The sequence below is a fragment of the Toxorhynchites rutilus genome, chromosome 3 (assembly GCF_029784135.1).
Source record: "Toxorhynchites rutilus septentrionalis strain SRP chromosome 3, ASM2978413v1, whole genome shotgun sequence".
Classification (NCBI taxonomy): domain Eukaryota; kingdom Metazoa; phylum Arthropoda; class Insecta; order Diptera; family Culicidae; genus Toxorhynchites; species Toxorhynchites rutilus.
Window position 1 is genome coordinate 230,554,719 of NC_073746.1, and position 20,556 is coordinate 230,575,274.

Genomic DNA, 20,556 nt, shown 5'->3' on the forward strand with positions numbered 1-20,556 from the left:
TGTCAATAAAAAAAAAATATCGGCAGTAGTTCAATAGTTATGAATTTTAGTAGTGGCAAAAATGGGGAGAAATTTTTTTTTCGAACCATCGATTAACATTGAAAAATCATAACTCAAAAACGAAAAAAAAGCATCTCTGATATCGAGATAAGTTATGTGAAAAATCCTCACCTTCCAAGAAAAAAAATAAAAAAATATAGCGCCCTCTAGACCAAAGCCATGAAAACATTAAAAAACGACTATAATCAATAAATACGAAAATAAATTTTTTTGATAATCTAAATCGGATGAGTGGTTCAAAAGTTATGAATTTATGAGAAAAGTCATTTTTGAGGAAAAGTGGAAAAGTCGGACCACCCTAAAACAGGAATGGTCACCCTAAAGAAAAAATAATAAAAGGATCTGATATTTTGCAATAAAGAACAAAGTTACCACTTTTTACGAGAATCACTATATCGGTTTGGCATGGAATGGCTGTACACTCTGTCCAACTTCTATACGACTAGGTGATGATCTTGCTACTTTGTCTTCTGGTAAATACACCATGCTTCAATTTATATTTTAGTGTGTAGCTATTGGTGACTACCATACATTGCATGACTTTCATATGTGTGTGTGCAAGCGCTGAGCGTAAACGAATGTTTTTTGTATTTTTCAAGTGTCAAGTTTCTATAAGACCAGTTGCATCTTCCGTTGTTTCAGTGCTTTTGATCAATAAATCTGGGAAATGCCGAAGGGAAAAGTGCTCACGGAGAGAGAAGGAAGACAAATCGATGCATTTCACCAAAAAAATAGTGGTATCAGAGAAATTGTTCATCGGATTGGGCGATCCCATTAAGTAGTGCTCAATTATTTGGCGAATTCTCAAATATGCGGTAAGAAGGAGAGAGCTTCACGTAAATCGATGCTCTCTGACCGGAATTAGCGGGAAATAGCTAGAACAGCTTCGAATACAGGTCGGACTCGATTCTATACAGACTCGATTATATGTGATTCGATTATGTACAATTCTGGACTCGATTATATACAGTTTAAATTTTTTTTTTTCATTTCAAATATGACTTGTTTCAAGAGAAAATGTAACCGTTGAACGTTAACGTGGAATTTAAGTGGCTATTATATGTACAGTGGGGTAAATATCGTGATTTTTGGAGGTTTTGCTTGAGTTTTCACCAGTATTTACTTATACAGGTCGGACTCGATTATCCGGAATTTTAGACTCGATTATCCGGAGTATTTTATTTTTGATTTTCGGAAATTTTGAATAATTTGTATAATAATTCTATATTGAATAGCTAACGTGGATATAAAAAAAAAGGGCTTGACTAGTAGAATGCAGTTATTTATGAAAAATGCAAATCCAAGATGGCGGCCACTACAAAATGGCGGATTTCATATTTTATCAGAACCCCATCAATATGGGTTTCAAATGAAAGGGCTTGACTAGTAGAACACAGTTATTTATGAAAAATTCAAATCCAAAATGGCTGCCACTGCAAGATGGCGCCATATATATTTTTTCACAACCCCATCAGTATGGGTATCAAATGAAAGGGCTTGACTAGTAGTATACAGTTATCTATGAAAAATGCAAATCTATGATGGCGGCCACTACAAAATGGCGAATTACCTATTTTCTCAGAACCCCATCAATATGGGTATCAAATAAAAAGGCTTGACTAGTAGAATACAGTTATTTATGAAAAATGCCCAAAAATGTATCAAAAGAAAGTTCTCGACTAGTAGAACATAGCAGATAATGAAAAATCCAATTTCAAGATGGCCGCAGTCCCCAAACAACTAATTACTTTTTGAATGGTTTCATTCAGCTTGATCTGTTTCTATGTATGTTTGAATGTTTGTTGGGTTGTCCCACATTAATAGAAAATTGACCCCGTTTCTGTTGAATGGTTGGTCTGAAATTTGGAACATACATTTAATTCTACTGTCATTATAAAACTGCGTATTCCATGATCTTGAAAAATTCAATTTGGCCGCCGTAAAAAAATGGCTGAACGGCTTGATTAGGAAAATACACTACACTATGAACAACATAAATTGGAAAAGGTCGCCGCCACAAAATGGTCGACTATGTAATTTTTAATCCCCTCAATATTGGTATCAAATGAAATGATTTGACTAATAAAATACAGTACAAGTCGGACTCGATTATATACAGACTCGATTACATTTGATTCGATTATATACAATTTTGGATTCGATTATATTCAGTTTGGATTTTTTTTTATATTTTTAATATGGCTTATTTCTTGAAGAAATGTAACCTTTCAACGTTGAGGTGAAGTTTAAGTGGCTATAACATGTACAGTGGGGTAAAAATCGTGATTTTCGAAGATTTTGCTTGCATTTTCACCAGAAATTATTTATATCAATATTGCTGCCAAATTAAGCACGATAGAAGTTGTGCGTCGAAGAACAAATTGTGGAGCGGTTAAAGAACTTTATTTTAATTGACAGAAACAATCTAGTTTAATAAAAAAATTTATAATAACACATTAAAAATGATTAACTTTGTGTGTGAGAAAGGTGTTTTCTGACTTTATGGGGATGAATCAAAAATCAAATTCCTCTTTTATTTTCAAAAAACGAAAAATACATGCAAAAAAAAAACAAATGAAGAAAAAAAATTGTTTTGACTCGATTATCCGGAGCGAAAAAAATCAATACTCCGGATAATCGAGTCCGATCTGTATCTATATTGCAACGAAACTAAGAAAGATCGAAGTTGGATGTCAAAGAACAAATTGTAGAGTAGTTTGAGAACTTTAATTTGATTGATAGAAACAATAAGGTTCGATATTTTTGGGATAAAATTCATAATCTCACATTAAAAATTAATTAACTTCAAAATTTTCACTTAAAAAAAAGTTATTTGAACCCACTAATTTAGGTGCTCCACTACTATATCCTATACTGAATTTTCTCATCTTTCAAATTAAGGCAACGTACGCAGCGTACTTTTTGGTGTAGCTAGTTTGAGGCAACGGAGTCCGAAACAAAAAAAAAGTTCTATAGCTCTGTCATTGTTGAAATTTGAACATAGGGTAAATGATCTTGGTTTGTCCAGTCGAAAATATGATCATGGTTTGCCCACTTTTTTGAATGCTCTAATTCAGCGCTCCTGTGTCAAATAAGGCCTTCGAATGTTTCGAAACATATAAATGAAATTGCCTTTTACATGATTTATAGTAGTTTGATAGTATATTTTTACAAAATCACATGTTTTAAAAGATTATAAAATACACCTTCTATTTGTGTCAATGCGCCCCTCATTCGAGCTAACTTTTAATCGATCACCAGATGATTATTTGGCACGTATTCAGACCTTTTCTGGATTACAACACTTATAAATATTGTAAATATCATGCTTGCTCACCATTTGTATCGGATTTACATAGCTAAACCAGTAAATTAACGCATTTTGATGAACTCAATTCTGATCATGAGTTGTCCAATTCAATAATGTTGTTTTGTCCACATGATTTCTATGGCAACCGCTTGGTGCGCTGCAGTTTGTTTATGTTTGTTTATGGTGTGCTTCGCGCATAGCAGAAGTATGGTTTTTCTGTGTTGATTGTGTTGAGCCCAAAGAAAAGGCAATATTCTGAAAAAAGCCTAAATTATGAATGAATCAATATGATGACAGTAAACTCAAGCAATGATAAATGCAACATCTAATTGTGAATTCGAATGTTTTCATTCAAAAATGGAGATTTCTAAAACCGGACAAACCATGATCATTTTTTTGGGCAAACCATGATCAGAGGTGGCCAAACCATGATCATAATTCTTCTTTAAGGCAAATCGTTAAAAGACATAAAAAATTGAATAATTTCAACACCTTATGGTAGTATTAGCAACTAGATACTTGGGGCTTTTCAACAAACCCAAACTCGTATCGATTATGTGTGATTTTCATGAAGAAAAATCGATTTGCATTCACTAGTTGCGTAAAAACACCCCAAATTGGACAAACCAAGATCATTTACCCTATGCGTAAAAGGTTTTTTTTTCATCAAAAAAACAAAAATATAAATTCTGAGAGTTTCTGGAAAAAATATTTTTTTCATGTGAGAAAGGTGTTTTCTGACTTTGAGGGAATGAATCAAAAATTAAATTCTTCTTTTATTTTCAACTAGCTGACCCGGCAAACTTCGTCCCGCCCAAAATTTGTTTTTTGACATCCGGCGATCCTTTTTTTGGTATAGATAGAAGAAGATATAGGAGTGCGTTTCATCACATTAAAATCCATTTCCAGTTTCGAACAAACATCAATTTCGCTAGCGCAAACATCAAATGGACTAACAGCACTTGTCAATATGTAATTGTAGAACATATGGAAATTTAATTTTCCGAATTTTTCCTATTTCCTTCAGAGTTTACCGAAAAATTTCAAATGTCATGTTTGGAGGAGTGTCATACCATCATAGAAACATTTCTCATACCCAAAAACCCTCACATCCCAAATTGTGCTTGATTAGTTCCCTAGTTATGCGAAAGTTTGTGTTTCGTTTGTATAGCAGCCCCCCTTAGAGAGGGGGGTTGAGTGTATTCACCATAGAAACGTTTCGTGCTCCATATGCCTAATTTGGTTTCATTTGTTTGAATAATTCTCGAGTAATGCAGAAATTTGTGCTTCATTTGTATCGCAGCCCCCTCCCCCTTAGAGAGAGGAGAAGGGTCTCAAACTATCACGAAAACCTTCCTCGGCCCCAAAAACCCCTAAAACCTTAGAGAGGGGGTAGGGGTATCTTACCACCATAGAAATATTCATTGCACCCTAATACCTCAAAATGCTCAATTTGGATTCACTTGCTTGAATAATTCTCGAGTAATACAGAAATTTGTGTTTCATTTGTATGGCAGCACCCCCTTAGAGAGGGGGGGGGGGGGTGGAGAGTCTTACCACCATAGAAATATTTATTGCACCCTAATACCACAATATGCTCAATTTGGGATCATTTGCTTGAATAATTCTCGACTAGTGCAGAAATTTGTGCTTCATTTGTATGGCAGAGACATGAGAAAATATCGAGAAATCCGTTCAGCATAATTTGGTAAATAGTATTCCAACACGAATTTTCCAGGTTATTGGCCGATATGGCTAGGTTTCCATTTATTGACATTCAAATCAGCCGATCGTTTTGAATGTTTCATTGATAATATTTATGAATTTTGAAATAGTCTTATAGAAACTGAACAGCTGAAATTTTCATATTTAAGCACAATAAATAAACAAACAACACTTTTGAACGAAATTGACGAAATTTAAAAAACAGATCGGTGACTGTCATTTCTTTGATTTTTATTCGCCTGAAATGCCATGGTGCAATCAAAAACTGAGATTTCCGTTTAGATAATGCTTGACATTTTTCAATACTTAATAGTTTGTGTTAGAAAATATATAACATTGTTTATTGTAATAGATGCGTAGAAATATCCCTAATCGATTGATATAATCTCCGTAATCTATCAAGAAATGGGTGAATGGTTAGGGTTTTTTTTATTTCATTCTTAGGTTAAAAAAGCTTTAAGGTGCGATTTAAATAGAACCTACTATCGAGTTAACTATTTACAGCCATTCCATGCCAAACCGATATAGCGGTTCTCCGATTATCGTGAAAATTGGTAGTTTTGTTTATCGCAAAACATTAGACCCTTATTTTTTTATTTTTTCAGTATTCCATTTCCATTTCAGGGTCGTCCTAAAAATCAACTTTTCCAAAAATGACTTTTTTTAAAAAATCATAACTTTTAAACTTCTAGACCGATTAAGATAATCTACATATCAAATTAAATCTAATCACTTGATCTTTTTTGACAAAATACTGTATGCAGAAAATTCGAATACTGCTCCCGTTATTACTGATTGTTTTCGTTTTTAAATGTTTTCATAGTCTTGAAACCAAAGGCGCTTATTTTTTTAGATATGTATTTTTTGGGAAGCTGAGGATTTTTCACATAACATATGTCGAAACCAGAGAGTTATGTTTTTGAGTTATGATTTTGCAAATTTAACCGATGGTTCGAAAAATCAATTTTTCCTTCTTTTTTCCAAAACAAAAATTCATATTTTTGGAAAAAAAAGTAAAAAAAAAAGGTTTTTCGGACAACCTTAAAATGGAAATGGTTACCCTAATGAAAAAATAAACAAATACGGGTTTAATGTTTTGCGATAAAGAACAAAACTATCACTTTTCACTAAAATCTGAGAACCACTATATCGGTTTGGAATGGAATGGCTCTTTACGCTTTGCGATAGTTCATTCAATTTTTATATGGGTGTCGTACTATTCGGAATGAATTTTCCTTGATAGAGTATGCACCACTACATATATCATGTAAGATTATGAAAGTTTAATAAGATCTGTTTATTTCTCGTGAACTTTGGATTTATATTTACTGAACAATGTGTTTCAATGTTTTTTATATAAAAAAAATATTTTATAATTCACCTTCACACGAGAATCATCTAGAAGCCGTTCAACCAATTTTCGTACAAATTGTCGTACTCTTCCCATATTCATATTGTGATTTATAATAAAATTTGGTTTGCAAACATAAACGGTGTCGCCTTGCTTCATTCTTTTTACTATAGTTGTTGTGCCGATGTATCGCAGCTTAGCATCATCTTTCCACGCTTTACACGATTATTAAATCTTTTGTTTATAATTAGTACCGTTATCTATCATTCATAGAAGCTCCATATTAACTCAGGAAAATGTTAAAATTAGTTAAGAAAAATTGTAAACATATAAAATACGTTCTTGATGAACGGGAGGGAGTTTTTAAAAAAGGGAAAGAAAAGGTTTACAAAAGATTACGACTCACCAGTTTAAGCTTCTGACCAAAAGTGATTTATTTCAATTTATATTTCCCTATCGTTGCCCTACTAGCTACCAGTTCTCAGCTATTTGCTGCGTCCGCGGGTTCTCGAGTTACTTTTGCCGCCGTCCGTTGTGATGACACCGGTCGTTTATGTCGTTCGCCGAGACTAGGCTTCCGATTTCGATGACATCGTCAGCGCCCGTTCTAGCGCGTGTAAAGATGAAGCCACCGCTTGTTGTTGTTGTTGCAGCTCGTTCAGTTCTAGGTTGATTCTATCAGCTGTGACCTTGACTTATATATTTTTGAATAATGTATAATATTATTATGGTTCTTTGCTGTGATGGCTGAGAGCAGACAAACCACCGCAAATGGTTGAAAATGTTGTTTTTGACCTATAAAAACGTACTCGGGTTTTGTAGGCTGTACCAACTATCATTTATAGATTTATCTATTTTTTCTGTCTACACTCGAACATACAATTATTGTATAATCCAATTATGTTTGGTGAGAATGGGATAAACCGTTTCTTGTTTCGAAATAAAGAACTGTAAGATGGGTAGTTTTTCAGTATCTTACAAATAATATCTTTGTTTTTACGTTTTCCTGATCACTTTGTATTGATTGTGATCTCGAACTGTATACCATACACAGGATTTCATCAACAGAAAGATTTTTCCTTTCCTAATTTCCTCATCATTTAAATAAGTTCATGAATCGCTGATGTGAAGTACAAACACAATGTCGAGAAAATTTTATGATTCCTTTCCAGCAAATATAAACACGATTTCCATTTAATTTTTATCGAAACTTTTGGATACGCATTAAGCATGCATTTGAACTGTGATTGTTTAGAAAGACAATCACAGTTGAAGTCGGATCCCATATTCAAATCTTCGGAAAATAAAATTTCAAAAGCCGTTCAAATTTGTTTTCATAGAATTAATCGCAATTTGGTATCGTTGAACGTGGCGTTACCATATCATTTGTAAGGAGAAAAAGGTGTTTTCATTCATAACAATTAGACTTTTGTTTTGTAGCGAAATGTTTCATTTAAAGTGCCTTCATTCAATCCGCTTGAAGGGGTCGAATGAAAAAAAATCCTGGACATTTTTGTCTGTGCTTTTTGTTTATTTCAGCGATTTTTTCTTCGAACATCATCACATTGATATAGATTTTTGAAGCAGCGAAGCAACGAAAAATAATTTGCATTTCTTTCATAATATAAATATATTATCATCGTGATTGAATTAAGTGATTGGTTAAGATACATAGGATGTATAATCGATCAGATATTAACATTAAGCTTTCATCGGACATTCATCGAAAGCATCGAAATTTTAATTCATAATTTAATTTTCTCAGAGTTTCACCAGACAAAGAATTTGTACATCGACTATGGGATGGATCCATATGATTATAGGCCAACGTGTTTGTTCTTCTCAAAAGGGTGAAGCCATATTCACATTATATACTACTGAAAGTTGATTTTGCATATTAGTTGACGTTTTTAATTATCTTTCATCCAGCTTTTTATCAACCTGGATACACCGTTGCTTTGGGTGCAGCGCATATGAAACCGAAAGATGAAACGTAATTCGGATAAAGCCGATCCCAGAAATCCCTTCGGTCCACCATTTTTCGGAGTATCATTAAAAACGCATGAATGGAAATCCGCCCTTAGATATAATTTTCATAATGGCCGCAGTCTCTGATTATCCCAGTGACTATGAACACAAAGGAAGAGTATATGTGTTCGCTGGTGTTCTCTTTCCACCGCCGCCCACAAATAAACGTGACGAAAATTGGTTTTGAGGCCTATGTTCGGCGAAATGAGATAATGTACCGTATATTACCGTACAGTACGGCACGGCATTTTATTTGGGTTTTTGATGATGATGAATTTGCTGCGGTTTGGAAGTGACGCCCGACTATGTTACGGCCACAAATCAAACTCTGTTTTTGAGTGGTTGCTGACATTCATGGAGGCTATAGATTAAAAAGCACATAGCACATAACATAATCCATAAAAAAAAAGTCGTATTGAATGTCAATTGCTGCCAAATTGAAATTAAAAACTGACTCCCGAATTCACTTCATTCAGTACTGAAATATTTTCCTGTGGCCATGAAAAAGACCTATTATAAAATTAGAAACAACTCTTACTATCGTAAATACTAATTTTTTACATCAAATTTCATTGTACTTCATTATATTGTATCATTAAATGGAACAGCAGTAAAATATATCGGCGTTTGTTTTCGTTGGAATCGTAGAGTTCTGAGAAACCAATTACTTGATAAATTTATTGCACTATCGATTACGTTGCCTGCGGATTATACTGCGAAATCGACATTGTTGAAATGATATAGAGATTGCTATATATCATTTTATGTTTAATCTCGATGGAATGAGCAGTACTGAGTAGCATTATCGCATGATTAACTTAACAGAGTTTATAAAAAATGAACATCATATTTGATTTTTTTTCTCTTCACTCAAACTGTACAGGTTATTTCCCATTGCAGTCGGAATACTGCTTGGTGTGGATATGTTTAGACGTACTTTTCTGCACCGCCAGCATCATGCATCTGTGCACTATTTCAGTGGATCGATATCTTTCCCTACGTTATCCGATGCGCTTCGGGCGGAACAAAACCCGGAAGCGGGTGGTGCTGAAGATAAGCTTTGTATGGCTGTTATCAATCGCGATGAGCCTACCGTTGAGCCTTATGTATTCGAAGGTAATGTAATTGATTTTCCACTCATTCTGAGTATTTTCCATTCTCATCATCACGGAAGACAGCACTTGTGAACAATTGATTTTTTTTAATTCCAAAGAATCACGCTTCAGTCTTAGTGAATGGCACTTGTCAAATCCCAGATCCTGTCTACAAGCTGGTCGGCTCGATAGTGTGCTTCTACATTCCACTCTGCGTAATGCTTATTACCTACACACTAACGGTTCGACTATTGGCCCAACAAAGTCAAAATCTCGGCGGTGCAGCCGGTTCCGGCGGTTGGTCCAGTGGCTGGCTCGGTCAAGCACCTGCTCTGGATCGTCGGAATACTTGGAAAAGAATCATCAAGCTGAGCATACCCTCGACGCCCAACCATGCGCATTCTGCTGCCTCGACTGATACGGAACTCTCGACGTTAGACAATCACGACCTCTGGTTACTGGAGACAAGGTAACAATTGATGTTTTCATTCCATGAATAAATTAACTTTTTCTCCAACCCTTCAAAAGCATCCCTCACCCGACACCATCCACGATGACCGCATTGCATCAATTTGGCGAGGAAATGCTGAAGCTTTCCCGCGGTTTGGAAAGCGTTAATAATAACAGCAGCTGCTGTGCCACTCAGAGTAGCGGCGGTGGTTCTTTATTGCCACCTGCACTGCAATCCGATGGTGAAAATGGGAGCAACAACAGGAATTCTTGCTCTGGGAAAACTCAATCGCTTAGGTATGTACAAGGTCAGTTGTTAGCTTCAGCTCACACAACCATAGCGGAATAAATTACTGTACTGAAGGTTCATGTTATCAAACAACATAATTCGAGTGGCTTTTGGACATCGTTCATTGTTCGTTTGTTATTAAGTCAAATAAGTACGCCCTCTATCCTTGATATGGACTTAGAAGTTTTTAATTAGTCGCGGTGAAGAGCAGTCTTGATTGCACTTACCGTACGTGGCACTTATAGTGGTTTACGTGCATGTATGAAAAAGATCAGCTACGACAAACTCATGGATAAAAAAAGAAATATCATTACATATAGATCAATAGTTTCAGCATTTCAACCATGTGGCATTATTAGTCTCCCGTTTCGAGGTCATTTTCTTCGTTAGGTTGCCACATCTATCGTTTGCATTTTCACTCTGTCTAAGGTACAGTCTTTCGAAAAATTGAGTTTATACATGTTCCTTGACGATACTTTCCATTTTTTTGGTATAAAATATTATCGATTTATTACATTTATTCTTTTGATGCATATTAATTACTCACACATTGAACTAGCTATACGCGCATTAGAATTCCACGAAAAGTTTTTTGGCTAATTATTGACCCTTAAAAAATTAAAAAAACAAGAAGTGGGTTATATCTGTGATATAACCGCAAGGTAGACGTAGGACTACCGTTGGCTCGGCAATCATTTATTTGAAATTGGATCTGAAACAATTCTTAATGCATGAATGAATGAATATTTTGAAAAATTGCTGAAAGTTTTTCTTTTAAGTATGTGGATGGATGAGTATAAGTATGGAATTGTTATAAAAATAAAATTCAACTCTTTCGAGTTGTAAAAGCAACTGAAGATGTTTGATACATGATTAATTTTTGTTTTCATGAGAATGACGCCATTTCACGGTGAAAACGAAATGAAGTCTATATAACCTTGCATAAAATTCATTTCGTTTTTATCGTGATGAGACAATTTTTCATGGCTGTTCCATGCGAAAGCAGAACAGAAACTGATGCTATTGTATTGCATCACGGGACCACCAAGTCGAATGAATAAATGGGTGCGAATAGTCCTTCGCTCGGACGCATTCACACACAAACAAATGTTCCCGACTGTTCCATGCGAAAGCAGAACGGTGCGAATATTCCTTCGCTCGGACGCATTCACACGCAAACAATTTTTCATGACTGTTTCATGCGAAAGCAGAACAGAAACTGATGCGAGTGGAAGTACTCACGCTTTGCGTGTGTCCGCTATGGTTTCCCAAACACTAATGCAAGTGAGCAAAACAAATCACAGCTCGCATGTATGTATTATGACGGTTTCTCCAGGTGCCAAGATTTTGCGTCCGTGTTCGGGAACACATTGCGATCACCAATCATCAATGAGCTAGATTATTATGATTTCAATAGCTTGCTTTCAAAACAATTTTTAAGCTATTGAAACGATTTTTTGAACCAATAAGTGACAATCATATAATTCGTTGACATTCTATCTTTCGGATGAAGTGGTTATTATACCACACATATACTGTCCGGAGAGCAGGATACAGGAACAATCTGAGAGGTCGTGTTGGCTGTGAAAAAGTTGGCATCAATGAAGACCTAAGACCTAACCACACCTAACAACATTTCAAAGGGTAAAAGCTTCTCAAAAATATAAAAAAACGATTTTTTTAACCTTCCAGACCGAGGTCCCACTAGAGATAAAGGGAAAAATAGTTGAGAATATGAGAGGTGGAGAATATTACAGGGTCCGGCAATTGAACTGCTACATTACTTCAACAGTAATTATTACGTTGCACAGAAAATTGTATTTGACGACCCCTCGTCAGTTTGTTTACATTGTGTCTTAGCTGCAAGTGGATGTATGTGTTACTTTTGAGATCGAGTGTTATCCGCAAATATGGATATCGAACAGAAACGTAGTGCTGTAATTGCCTTGTTCCTAGCTGGCAAATGTCAGAAAGACATAGTTCGTGAGCTATCCGCTATACCTGTGTGCAGAAGTTTTGTACACCGTACAGTTAAAAGATACCTGGAGATCGGAAGTACCAAAAAACGATATGGTGGGGGACGTCAAGCTACTGTGGTGACATCTGCCATGGTGAAGATCGTCAAAAAGCGCCTTAAGAGAAATCCTCGATGTAGTGCCACTAAATTGGCGAAGGATCTCAAAATATCGGATCGAAGTCTCCGTCGGATCCTGAAAGATAAACTACAGACCAAACCTTACAAAATCCAAAAGGTTCAAGACATTTCGATGAGGCAAAAACAACAACGGGTAAAAAGAGCGAAAGCGCTGCTGAAGAGAGCCGCGGAAGGAAGGTTGGCGAGTATCGTGTTCACCGACGAGAAACTCTTCACCGTAGCGCAGTTCGTGAATAAGCAGAACGACAGAGTTTGGTTGCCAGAAAGATCGCGAACCCATGCTGACGTACTGACGGCGACCAGGCGACAGACACCTGTGATGGCCGGACTCCGCTGGTTTTTGTCCCTGAAGGAGTGAAGATCAACCAAAATACGTATCGGGAACTAGTTCTATAGAATGTCGTCGAACCGTGGGCACGTCGTCATTTTAGTTCCAGAGGTTGGATTTTCCAGCAAGACTCGGCACCGGCGCACAAAGCGAAGAAAACCCAACTTTGGATTGCAGAGCATTTTCCAGGGTTCATTGCGAGTTCGGAGTGGCCGGCGAGTTCGCCGGACCTGAACCCTATGGACTTCGCTGTCTGGAGTATGTTGGAGGCCGAAGTGAAAGTTTGGAAGCCCTGAAGCGACATCTGTCAGCAGCCTGGGATGAAAAACCAGAAGAGCATCTGCGGGCCTCTTACGATGCGTTCCTCGATCGTCTGCGGCGAGTGGTTAAACTCAAGGGCGAATAGGTTGAATTGTACCAGTGAATTTTTAAAAAGTAATTTGTTTTGCAAGATTGATTGAATAAATTTGAAATAAATTTTGTTTGCTTTGATCAATCAATATCTGTTTGTTTCAATGTAGCACTTCAATTGCCGGACCCTGTATACGCTCAGTTCGATTCTCGCGAGAAACGCAATGCCGATTTTTATTTTTCGGCGAGCTGTAATTAGCCGAAAAATGGTTTCGTTTTCAGTGACTTCTTGAAGCCAATTATGGTTTTTCAGTTCTTCAGTACAGCTGAAAACATTGCATGAAAACTTGCGGTAACCTTTGGTTTCATCGTGAAGTGAACATAAGATGGGTTAATATGGGTACAATTCAGACGCTGTCCAGATGCAGGTCGTTTTGACGCTGTCTAAACAGGCTAACGTTGGTAGAGTTAGCTTTGATTTTTCGCTTCATATTTTCGGTACTAAATGAGAGAGGAAAAAGCATTCTCGTTAATCTTCAGAGACGACCAACTCTGTTATCTCCGTGGAAAATTCGATCCCTAGCCCAATGCACAATGGTCCAGGAGATGCATTTAAGTGGAAATTAGCATTTAGAGCACGACAGTTATTCTCTAGAAAAAAACTGTCTTAGACAAAGTTGTTACTCATGATAGAGCGCTCGTTTTTATGTTGTCAAAAATAGGGTGACCAAAATTGTCGATGAAATAAAAAATCTAACTTTCTTATCTTTATAGATAGAGGTAAACATAGTTCAACAATGTTATAGCTCCAATTATTTGAGACATCTTTGTAGAACAAAGTTTTTCACTATCTCTTGAAATATCCGATATAGCGCCCTTTTTCTAAGTTACGTTAGGGTCACCATGAAAAAAACTGTTTTTTGCTCTAACTTTTATGTTTAAAATTTTACATGCAAACTGTCTTCGAAAAACTTTTAGAGCTTACTAATACACACATTTTTCGATGCAGAACTTGTCAAAATCTCAACTTTACTCAAAGTTATTGATATTTTTTTCCCAAAAAACATGCTCTTTTTATTTGTTTGTCATTCTTTCTTGGGCAAAGGTAAACAAAGTTTATTGGCGGCATTTGAAAGAGCATATTTCACTCTACATGATATGTGATTTTCAAAACTATGTTATTTTTTGTGTTTGAGTAAATTAAAATTGAAATCATGAGTTTTTGGGTAAAAAACCATCAATAACTTTGAGTAGGATTAAGATATTGGAAAATTCTGCATCGCAAAATGTTGGTATCTATAAGCTCTAAAAGTCGTACGAAGACAGTTTTGATGTAGAATTTGAAATATAAAAGTTAAAACAGAAAAAAACACGTTTTTTCATGGTTACCCTAATGAAACTTAGAAAAAAGCATTAAATCGATCATTTTAAAAGATAGAAAAAAGCTTTGTTCTACAAAGTTGTTTCAAATAAGTGGGGCTACAACATTGTTGAATTATGTTTATCTCTATCTATAAAGATTCTTATCTTATCTTATCTTATCTTAGTTAGATTTTTCATTTCATCGACAATTTTGGTCACCGTATTAACATGATAACATAAAAATGAGCTCTCTATCATATGTAACAACTTTGTCTAAGACAGTTTTTGTCTAAAAATAAATATCTCCCACAAAGTTGTTTTTAGCGCCTTCTATCTGAGTTGCGTTAGGGTAACTATGAGAGAACGGTTTTTTTACTCTAACTTTCATATTTAAAATTCTACATCAAAATGGTCTTCGTACGACTTTTTGAGATTATTGATGGGTTTTCATTTCGCCGGAGGTTTAGCTCTTTTTTTGACGTAGGACCACGTCTAACCGGAAGATATAGGGGGTGAAATGAAAATCTAGGCACTGAACAAGTAGGAAAAAATGCAAGATTTGGAACGCTTATAACTCGAGCATTTCTCAATAGATCGCAAAGGTGTTTGCATCAATTGATAGGAAATATATCTACGCATCTATCATAACGAATAACATTTAATTTTTCTTGAGATAAACAATTGAATAATTGTGAAATATCAAGCATTGTCAAAATGCACTATGTGTCCATTTTTGATTGGTCCATTTTGTGCTCCTCAAATCGTACCGACCAAAACGGGCAACCACAGCAGCAGCGAAATCCAATGAAGCACGATTGGAAAGGAAGAAGAAAAAAATGAACGAAACATTAGTCGCAGTCTCACACATGCGTAATTCTCGAGCGAGCCAGACGATCATTCTCATCCAAACCGTACACCACATCGTTTCGCATCACATCACATCAACAAACTAACACAAGCAGCCATGTCTGGACATGGCAAAGGAGGAAAAGTGAAGGGAAAGGCAAAATCCCGCTCGAACCGTGTTGGACTGCAGTTTCCCGTAGGTGTATTCGCCAATTGCTCCGCAAGGGTAGCTAGGCCGTGCGCGTTATTACCAGTGCACCAGTCCACCTAGCCGCCGTTATAGAGTTTCGGCTGCCGAAGTGATCGAGTTGGCTGGCAAAACTGCTCGCGTTTTGGTTCGGTGGACATCAAGACAACAACAGGTAGACGCAAACGCAATCGCAAAACGGCAGCAGGTAGCAGAAGAAAAGAGTTTGTTCTTTATACAATCTGCTTTGGTGGCAAATCCAGAACAAGGCGGCATCGAGGGCGTTCGAAATGGTTTTTTTCAAAACCACGAGTACTAAGTTTTCTAAATTGGAACCATTCCATAAAACACGGCGCTTATCAGGGCCATTAAACCTTCCAAAAAAGAGTTTACGAAATACAGTTCAATGCTTTCTAAAACAATATCCAAAATAATAATAAAACACAAATTGATTTTTTTGCCATCGCTGCCTATTAACGCTCATTCGTTCGTTTCGTTGGACTCGCCCCTTTGGCTGAGTCTGTCGATTTGTCTCTATCCTGTGAGCGTGTACCGCTAAAGTACAAAACGCGCGGATCCACTGAAAAATATATCATTCTTTTTCAAACCGTAAATCAGTGTGGTTGTAGTGTGGCATCGTTTCACATCACAATATACCTAATAGCGGTTATAGAAATTCGGCCGCCGGAGTGCTCGAGTTGGCTTGCAAAGCTGCTCACGACAATAAGAAAACCCGCCTACAGAACAGAGCACATTCGGTTCGGTGGCAACAACTAGTTTCAGCGAGTGGAAAACGCAATCGCAAAACGGTAGCAGGTAGAAGAAGGAAAAAGTTTGTTTATACAGACTGCTTTGGTGGCAAAACCAGCCAACGTAAAACACGGCGCTTTTCAGGGCCATTAAACCTTTCAAAGAAGATTTATTAAAAGTTTTCACAATACCAATGCATTGCGTGACATAATATGACACAATACCATAATATGACACATATTATGACACAATGACATAATATGACACAATACCAATGCATTGCGTGACAAATGACATAATATGACATATAATATAAACTGATTGATCATTCAGTTTTCACAAACCCATGCATGGTTTCAGAATAATAAGTGGCTTCAAATTACAACACATTGTATGCAGGATGGCATTAACGATTTTTCTCGGTAGCAAGAACTGCTTTCTTTGGTTGATAACTGATGTTGAAAATTGACTGACGTTACATCTGCATTGTATAGAAACATAACTAAGGAGCAACATGATGAGCTATGTATTTCCTGCTACTCTGTTCTTATTTTAAAGGACTTTAATCCTGTGTTAATTTACTGTTGCTTTTTCAGAACGCTTATAGCTCGTTTAATTCTCGACAGATCGTAGAGTTCGTCTCCAAAACCTCAGTTCTTTTTCATTTCTATTTACTTTGTTTGCGGAGATACAAATCTTACAATTCATTCGAAACCACAGTTTAAGGTACGGTAATGTGCTCAATATTAAAATATATGATAGTGAATGAGCTGATGACCACCTATGCATTCCCTATCACAGCCATCATTTTGATTGTACGATATGTGCATACGCCAACAGATTCCCGGCGTTGAACATTTAATAAGTACAAAGCCTTCAGAAATAAAACAAGAATCAACTATGAGATAGTGAGAAAACATTGAGAAAGTTTGTAAAAAAAAAGCAAAAACACAACACAAAAGCTTCTTTTCAGAACCGCCAACATGTTCATAAAGAGTAAACAGTAAACTAATCCATTTTTCAGGTAGATAGGTAGGTATTCACGTAGGAGAAGAAAATAAAATAATATATTTAAAATATATATTTAGCAAAAGCTGTCCCCTTTGTATGGTCCTACGTCACTCCGGTTATGTCCCCGACTTTACCCACCCGTCTTTTTCTGAACTAGTTTAATTTACCATAGGTTTTTAGTTTCGATGTTAGTTTTACTATGTGACGATTTTTCTATGTGATGACCTTAGGTAGTGTAACATTCATGTTTAGATATAAGTAACATCATTGGGGTCTTCGCAGCCTGTTGATGAATAGACAATAAACAAAAGAATGTGGAAGTTTTAGGGTTGGTTAGACAATCCACCCCCCTCTCTAAGCTGCCATACAAATGAAATACAAATTTCTACATTACTCGATAATTAATCAAGCAAATGAAACTAAATTTGGCATGTGGATGTTATAGGGTGCAATAAATGTTTCTATGGTGGTTGGACACTCAACTTCCTTCTCTAAGGGCGGGTTGCCATACAAATGAAACACAAATTTCTACATTACTCGAGAATTAATCAAGCAATCGAAACCAAATTAAGCGTATGGAGGTTTTAGGGTGCAATAAATGTTTCTATGGTGGTTAGACACACCACCCCCCTCTGCTGCCATAGAAATGAAACACAAATTTCTACATGACTCGAAAACTAATCGAGAAAATACCAAATTTGGCATGCGAAGGTTTTAGAAGAGAGAAAACGTTTCTATGGCGAATACACACTGCCATACAAATGAAACACAAATGTCTACATTACTCGAGAATTAATCATGCAAATGCAACCAAATTAGGCATATGGGGGTTTTAGGGTGCAATAAATGAGTTTATGGTGGTTAGATAGTCCCCCTAAGAGAGGGGTTAGGGGGGGGGCATACAAAAGAAACACAAATTTCTGAATTAAAGGGTGTGTCACATCAAATTGCATCACGGAAAAAACGCTGTAGAAATTTAATTTTTAGGAATTATATCTTCAGCTTTCGCTTATAATCAGATAAGAGTGTATAGATCACGTTGGCCATGCTTCACTGTCAATTTTTCGTAAATTTGGAAAAATGTCGTCGAACGAAAAAGAGCGTCGTGAATTAATCCTGCGCACTCATTTCGAGAATCCGGAGTTGTCACATCGGGACATCGGTAAGATGCTAGGAATCGTCCAATCCACGATCAGCAGAGTACTAAAACGATACTTCGAGAACCTAACCATCGACCGGAAGGTGAAGAACGGCAAAAATGGACGCTCCGTCAGTGAAAAAGATCACAAGCGCGTAGTTAAGCAGTTTAGACGTGATCCGAGAAGTTCGGTCCGGGATGTCGCCAATAAGCTGAATTTGTCAAGTTAATTCGTCCAGCGGACCAAGCAGCGGGAGGGCCTGCGTACATACAAGGTTCAGAAGGCTCCTAACCGCGACGAAAGGCAAAACATGGTGGGGAAGACGCGAGCCCGGAAGCTGTACACCGAAATGCTGACGAAGCCGCATTGGACGACGAAACCTGGTAATGGACGACGAAACCTACGTCAAAGCGGACTTTCGTCAGCTGCCGGGCCTGTTGTTCTTCTCCGCAGAGGACAAATTCAGCGTTCCGGAGGAGATTCGCAAGCAGAAACTATCCAAGTTTGCCAAAAAGTACATGGTGTGGCAAGCGATCTGCTCTTGCGGAAAGCGGAGCGCCCCCTTCGTGATGACCGGCACGGTGAACGGGCAGGTTTACCTTAAGGAGTGCCTACAGAAGCGCTTACTACCACTATTGAAGCAGCACGAGGGCCCGACCATCTTCTGGCCGGATCTCGCTTCGTGCCACTATTCAAAGGACGTGTTGGAGTGGTACGAAGCCAACGGGGTCACCTTCGTGCCAAAGGAAATGAACCCGCCCAACGCGCCGGAGTTTCGCCCAATAGAGAAATATTGGGCGATTATGAAGCAGGCCCTCCGGAAGAACCCAAAAGTTGTCAAATCGGAGGCGGACTTCAAAAGAAAATGGATTTCTGTTCAAAAAAAACTACAACCTGACGTTGTACAGAACCTTATGGACGGGGTAAAGAGGAAGGTGCGAGCATACGGACTTGGGCTCGAAGTATGAATAAAAAGAAAATGCCAAAAGTTGTTTAATAGTTTTTATTTTACTGTCTAAAATTTTCAAAAGGATTGGTCTACGAATTTCTACAGCGTTTTTTCCGTGATGCAATTTGATGTGACACACCCTTTACTCGAGAATTAAGCAAACAAATGAAACCAAATTAGGCATATGGAGGTTTAAGGGTGCAATCAATGTTTCTATGGTGGTTAGACACTTCACCCCCTCTCTAAGGGCTGCCTTACAAATTAAACACAAATTACTCGAGAATTAATCAAGCAAATGCAACCAAATTAGGCATCTAAAGGTTTTAGGGGACACAAAACGAATAGACACTCCTCCCGTCTCTCTCAGTAGGGAGGGGGGCCGCCATACAAATGAAGCATACATTTCCGCGAAAACTTAAAATGTTTTAAATATAATTATGTAGTTTTTTAAACACGTCCTTCTCAAATGTTGGTGCATAAAAATTGAATTAATTTCATAGAATTCATATTACAATTTACGACCATAGCGAGAAGTATTCGATCAAATGCCGACTGCGATTTCACTCGAACGCGAGAATTTTTATTTTTTCAAAATATCCTTCAATATCCTTATCGATTTAAGTTATATATTTAAAATTAATTACGAAATAGCCTATACCTCGACAGTAAATGTTTACTTAGGATAAATGAGTCCGATCAAACGTAGTCCTCTATCCATCCACAAACAATGTAGATAGAAGATTACAGCGAAAAAAAATGTTATTGTTCAGCCTGGGAACATTTACATCGTTGGATACGAAACACAAATCCATCACTTAAATCCAGTGACTCTAGGGGATGGAATAATAAATCACATTTGTGATATGGTCTCTTCGGTGCCTCATAAGGCGTGTGAATCGTGGTGTCAGTGCTAACCACATAAATTGTGGTGGAAGCCTCTGATTCCGTTACCATTCGAGCCGGTTCAAGTCTGACTCTAGCAGAACAAAACACAATGAAGCTGTGTTATTTGGCATCTGTATCTCCAAGTGAATTCTGACAATAATGATGCAAGTAATATTAAATAGAGATGACGAATTTTCTCAAGGTCCGTTGGCATCACTGAGGAATACTCGTATGTTTGGCTTGAGTCACCAATCAACCAACTGCCGTTTGTGGCAAAGTTATTCGT

General features: G+C 37.0%; 1 protein-coding gene across 4 annotated transcripts in view; it reads left to right on the plus strand.

Annotated features, from left to right (window-relative positions):
• Window positions 1–20,556, plus strand: part of LOC129775748 (dopamine receptor 2) — a 347,010-nt gene that overhangs the window by 311,590 nt on the left and 14,864 nt on the right. For all 4 annotated transcript variants that reach the window (XM_055780817.1, XM_055780814.1, XM_055780815.1 and 1 more), the window contains exons 3-5: window positions 9,358–9,590; window positions 9,688–10,037; window positions 10,097–10,315. In XM_055780817.1, coding sequence (XP_055636792.1) covers window positions 9,358–9,590; window positions 9,688–10,037; window positions 10,097–10,315 — 802 coding nt within the window. The remainder of the gene's footprint in view (window positions 1–9,357; window positions 9,591–9,687; window positions 10,038–10,096; window positions 10,316–20,556) is intronic.